The sequence below is a fragment of the Mizuhopecten yessoensis genome, unplaced genomic scaffold (genome assembly GCF_002113885.1).
Source record: "Mizuhopecten yessoensis strain PY_sf001 unplaced genomic scaffold, ASM211388v2 scaffold8951, whole genome shotgun sequence".
NCBI lineage: Eukaryota > Metazoa > Mollusca > Bivalvia > Pectinida > Pectinidae > Mizuhopecten > Mizuhopecten yessoensis.
Genome location: NW_018407804.1, coordinates 67,606 through 73,337, shown reverse-complemented (window position 1 = coordinate 73,337; position 5,732 = coordinate 67,606). Strand labels below are relative to the sequence as shown.

General features: G+C 45.5%; 1 protein-coding gene across 1 annotated transcript; it reads right to left on the bottom strand.

The window, feature by feature from the left end:
* Positions 1-2,167: 2,167 nt before the first annotated feature.
* LOC110456929 (hornerin-like) lies at positions 2,168-4,339 on the bottom strand. The gene has a single exon (XM_021507998.1). It carries the CDS (start codon positions 4,337-4,339, stop codon positions 2,168-2,170), a length of 2,172 nt encoding a protein of 723 aa, XP_021363673.1.
* Positions 4,340-5,732: the final 1,393 nt, after the last annotated feature.

The following is a 5,732-nucleotide window of genomic DNA, read 5'->3' as shown; positions in this document are numbered from 1 at the left end:
TTGGGTATATATATGCCCTCGGTAAAGGATAATGTCAACTGTTAATTTGTACAAACAATATTTGTACCACTGACCTAACAACTGGTGGACATGTAAGCTACATTAGATCTACTGAAGTAAGGCCATTCACCAATGTTGTACTGTTCACTGTGCCTGCAGCTGTTTAGGCTTTTCAGTGTAATTTGATCAGATATGTTACAAACACTGAACCACAAACTTGTACAAAACACAAATAGCCTAGGGAGTCATCTGTCAAAAACAATTTGAAATTTCTATAAATTGCATGCAGTACACAAAAAACATGGTGTAGGAATATAACTTAAAAAGTGATGATAGTTTTGTTTGAAGAACTGATACAGATTGTTATTTCCCCCTCGTGACAAGGCTGTTGAAGAGATAGCGTTCCGTTTGTACTTATATACAAATGCATGTTCACATTATTATATTTCACTAGCGACTTCATTTCTGAAAGCTTAAGGATCTTCATCAAATTGTGTAGATTGTTCAGGTTGGAGAATACCTCGAACAAGTTTGTACTTCAGGGTGCTAAGGTCAAGGTCACTATTACTGTTTAAAGAGAATATGTGTCATTGCTTTAGCGACTTCATTTCTGAAAGGATTTTGATTAAACTTCATATGTTGCCTGGAATGAGTTTGTGTTTTAGGGTGCCAAGGTCAAGGTCACTGTTTCTATTATAGAATTATTTTTTCATCACTCTTGCAACTTAATTCCTGGATTGACTTTGATCAAACTTCATATCTTAGTTAAGAATGAAAAACCCCACTGGTTGATGAAATTTGTGTTTCAGGATGCCAATGTCAAGATCAAGGTCACCATTACTAATTATAGGAAATCTGTATTATCACAGAGGTGACTTCATTCCCCCATCTTTAACCATAAAGGAAGGTGTGTGTTAATATGGCTTCATCACCAACGTATGACTACAGCTGTGTGTTAATATGGCTTTATCACCAACGTATGACTACAGCTGTGTGTTAATATGGCTTCATCACCAACGTATGACTACAGCTGTGTGTTAATATGGCTTTATCACCAAAGATGGCTCACAGCTATGTGTTCATGAGTTTCAGACCAAGTGGAGCTCATATCTGTGAGTCAAACTCCAGGTGGTCACAAAACTATGAACACCTTGCTATGAACAACTCCTAGTCACAAAGTCATGACACACAGTTGTGAACTCCTAGTCACAAAGTCATGACACACAGCTGTGAACTCCTATACTAGTCACAAAGTCATGACACACAGCTGTGAACTCCTAGTTACAAAGTCATGACACACAGATGTGAACTCCTAGTCACAAAGTCATGACACACAACTGTGAACTCCTAGTCACAAAGTCATGACACACAGCTGTGAACCATGGTGTTGTGGTTGTTATGCTGTGCAGACGAATATCAGTTGACCAAGGTCCGATAGGAGAACACCAGTTACAATCAACTTTTTGACAGTTAACACATTTTAATTAACTCTAGTCCCTGCAGCTATTCGGTATAAATCAAAATTGACATTTAATGAAAGTTTCTATCTGTATTAATTGACTGTCCGTCTGCTAAACAAAGCCCGACAACTCTTCGTGACGTGAGGTGCCCTGAGATCAGGAAACGCTCTTAAGTTGAAAATTGTCTTAAGTTTTGACTTGACCAATCACGATTAACGTCCTGAAAAGTGACATTATACAGAACTGGCTAAGCAAAAACTTCATTCTAAGAATATTTCATGAGCCATAGCCTGCTGAGCTCAGTAGGAAGAAAGCGTTTATTAAATGTAAACTGGCTCATTCCTACCCTCTATCTGGTTTATTCACTTATAATGGAGTTCCTGTGAGCTGTATATGGAAAAGGAGTGCCTGTTTTTAAATTAATATGTCAAAGGCCCAGGTTACCATAAATACCAACATAGTTTTAGCTGTGTAATGAAGGGTATATAGGAGGAAAGTGATGTGTTAGTACGTTGAATCTCCAAGTGAGTTCTCGTGATCAAGTATTGATGTGTGGTCACACATTACAGAACTCGGAGCTTTGTACTGTGTTTGTTGTGATGGGAAAGTCAGTACAACCTACCTACAGTGGTGTATACAGTGTGACCTTGAGTGTGTTTTTGAGACTTTGTGTGTCTCTCTCCTAGTCTTCTGAACTTGTCTGTCTGCTATAGTCTTTGTGTCTGTCTGTCCCAGTATTTGTGTTTCTCTGTCTGCCCCAGTCGTTGTGTCTGTCTGCTATAGTCTTTGTGTCTGTCTGTCCCAGTATTTGTGTTTCTCTGTCTGCCCCAGTCCTTGTGTCTGTCTGCCCCAGTCCTTGTGTCTGTCTGCCCCAGTCCTTGTGTCTGTCTGCCCCAGTCCTTGTGTCTGTCTGCTATAGTCTTTGTGTCTGTCTGTCCCAGTATTTGTGTTTCTCTGTCTGCCCCAGTCCTTGTGTGTGTCTGCCCCAGTCCTTGTGTCTGTCTGCCCCAGTCCTTGTGTGTGTCTGCCCCAGTCCTTGTGTCTGTCTGCCCCAGTCCTTGTGTGTGTCTGCCCCAGTCCTTGTGTCTGTCTGCCCCAGTCCTTGTGTGTGTCTGCCCCAGTCCTTGTGTGTGTCTGCCCCAGTCCTTGTGTGTGTCTGCCCCAGTCCTTGTGTCTGTCTGCGCCAGTCTTTGTGTGTGTCTGCGCCAGTCTTTGTGTCTGTCTGCCCCAGTCCTTGTGTCTGTCTGCCCCAGTCCTTGTGTCTGTCTGTCCCAGTCCTTGTGTGTGTCTGCCCCAGTCCTTGTGTGTGTCTGCCCCAGTCCTTGTGTGTGTCTGCCCCAGTCCTTGTGTCTGTCTGCCCCAGTCCTTGTGTCTGTCTGTCCCAGTCCTTGTGTCTGTCTGTCCCAGTCTTTGTGTGTGTCTGCCCCAGTCCTTTTGTCTGTCTGCCCCAGTCCTTGTGTCTGTCTGTCCCAGTCCTTGTGTTTGTCTGCCCCAGTCCTTGTGTCTGTCTGCCCTGGTCTATGTGTGTGTCTGCCCCAGTCCTTGTGTCTGTCTGCCCCAGTCCTTGTGTCTGTCTGTCCCAGTCCTTGTGTCTGTCTGTCCCAGTCTTTGTGTGTGTCTGCCCCAGTCCTTGTGTGTGTCTGCCCCAGTCCTTGTGTCTGTCTGTCCCAGTCCTTGTGTTTGTCTGCCCCAGTCCTTGTGTCTGTCTGCCCTGGTCTATGTGTGTGTCTGCCCCAGTCCTTGTGTCTGTCTGCCCCAGTCCTTGTGTCTGTCTGTCCCAGTCCTTGTGTCTGTCTGTCCCAGTCTTTGTGTGTGTCTGCCCCAGTCCTTGTGTGTGTCTGCCCCAGTCCTTGTGTCTGTCTGTCCCAGTCCTTGTGTTTGTCTGCCCCAGTCCTTTTGTCTGTCTGTCCTGGTCTATGTGTGTGTCTGCCCCAGTCCTTGTGTCTGTCTGCCCCAGTCCTTTTGTCTGTCTGCCCTAGTCCTTGTGTCTGTTTGTCCCAGTCCTTGTGTTTGTCTGCCCCAGTCCTTGTGTCTGTCTGTCCCAGTCCTTGTGTCTGTCTGTCCCAGTCTTTGTGTCTGTCTGCCGCCGTCCTTTTGTGTGTCTGCCCCAGTCCTTGTGTGTGTCTGCCACCGTCCTTGTGTGTGTCTGTCCCAGTATTTGTGTGTGTCTGCCCCAGTCCTTGTGTGTGTCTGCCCTGGTCTATGTGTGTGTCTGCCGCAGTCCTTGTGTCTTGCTGCGCCAGTCTTTGTGTGTGTCTGCCCCAGTCTTTGTGTGTGTCTGTCCCTGTCTTTGTGTGTCTGTCCCAGTATTTGTGGTTCTTTTTCTGCCCCAGTCCTTGTGTCTGTCTGCCGTCGTCCTTGTGTCTGTCTGCTGCCGTCCTTGTGTGTGTCTGCCCCAGTCCTTGTGTCTGTCTGCCACCGTCCTTGTGTGTGTCTGCCTCAGTCCTTGTGTGTGTCTGCCACCGTCCTTGTGTGTGTCTGTCCCAGTCCTTGTGTGTGTCTGCCACCGTCCTTGTGTGTGTCTGCCCCAGTCCTTGTGTCTGTCTGCCGCAGTCCTTGTGTCTGTCTGCCGCCGTCCTTGTGTGTGTCTGCCCCAGTCCTTGTGTCTGTCTGCCACCGTCCTTGTGTGTGTCTGCCCCAGTCCTTGTGTGTGTCTGCCCCGGTCTATGTGTCTTTCTGCCCCAGTCCTTGTGTGTGTCTGCCCCAGTCTTTGTGTCTGTCTGCGCCAGTCTTTGTGTCTGTCTGCCCCAGTCTTTGTGTGTGTCTGTCCCTGTCTTTGTCTGTCTGCCCCAGTCCTTGTGTCTGTCTGCCCCAGTCCTTGTGTGTGTCTGCCCCAGTCTTTGTGTGTGTCTGTCCCTGTCTTTGTGTGTCTGCCCCATTCTTTGTGTGTGTCTGCCCCAGTCTTTGTGATTGTCTGCCCCAGTCCTTGTGTCTGTCTGTCCCAGTATTTGTGTTTCTTTTTCTGCCCCAGTCCTTGTGTCTGTCTGCCCCAGTCCTTGCGTTTGTCTGCCCCAGTCCTTGTGTCTGTCTGCCCCAGTCCTTGTGTCTGTCTGCCCCAGTCTTTGTGTCTATCTGCCCCAGTCTTTGTGTCTGTCTGTCCCAGACTTTATGTCTAGTGCTCTTCTCCCTGCCTGGTGAGAATGTATGTCTCCCCCATCTTGTGAATGTGAGTGTCTCCCCCTTTCATTGTATATGTCTTCACTGTCCTCTTATGAATGTGTCTGTCTCTCCCTCTCTTATAAGCATGTATGTCTTCATCTATGTCTGCCTCCCTGTGTCTTATTAACAAGTGTTTACTACTGTCTATTGTGGACTGGTGGTAGTAACTATAACTGTCTCCCTGTGTCTTATTAACAAGTGTTAACTACTGTCTATTGTGGACTGGTGGTAGTAACTATAACTGTCTCCCTGTGTCTTATTAACAAGTGTTAACTACTGTCTATTGTGGACTGGTGGTAGTAACTATAACTGTCTCCCTGTGTCTTATTAACAAGTGTTAACTACTGTCTATTGTGGACTGGTGGTAGTAACTATAACTGTCTCCCTGTGTCTTATTAACAAGTGTTAACTACTGTCTATTGTGGACTGGTGGTAGTAACTATAACTGTCTCCCTGTGTCTTATTAACAAGTGTTTACTACTGTCTATTGCGGACTGGTGGTAGTAACTATAACGGTCTCCCTGTGTCTTATTAACAAGTGTTTACTACTGTCTATTGCGGACTGGTGGTAGTAACTATAATGGTCTCCCTGTGACTTATTAACAAGTGTTAACTACTGTCTATTGTGGACTGGTGGTAGTAAGTATAACTGTCTCCCTGTGACTTATTAACAAGTGTTTACTACTGTCTACTGTGGACTGGTGGTAGTAACTATGTCTGTCTCCACTACACAGGTAAATATACTGTAGTATATATGTAACTAATGCTTACAAGATCGTTAACTGGTTTAGATTTCTGGATTTCGGGTGCTGGGTTCATTCTACTGTTTCAAGCCATTTATATAGACTGAATCAATACAGGAGGGAGTATGCAGGCACTATTTCACTGATATTGAATAATGTTCAATGTGTGCTCCATATCTCATCTGGGCAGTGATGCAAAAGTAAGCTGCCAAAGTGGCTTGTTAGCCAGCCACATCTCGCTGTTAATTTGTCATTGCTCATAGTGCGACCTTGAATTACACAGAAAATGGCTGTAGTTGAAATTCAGATATTTCTCAATTAATTTCCATTTATATTGTGTTATGAACAGTACTGCAATGATGTAATACAA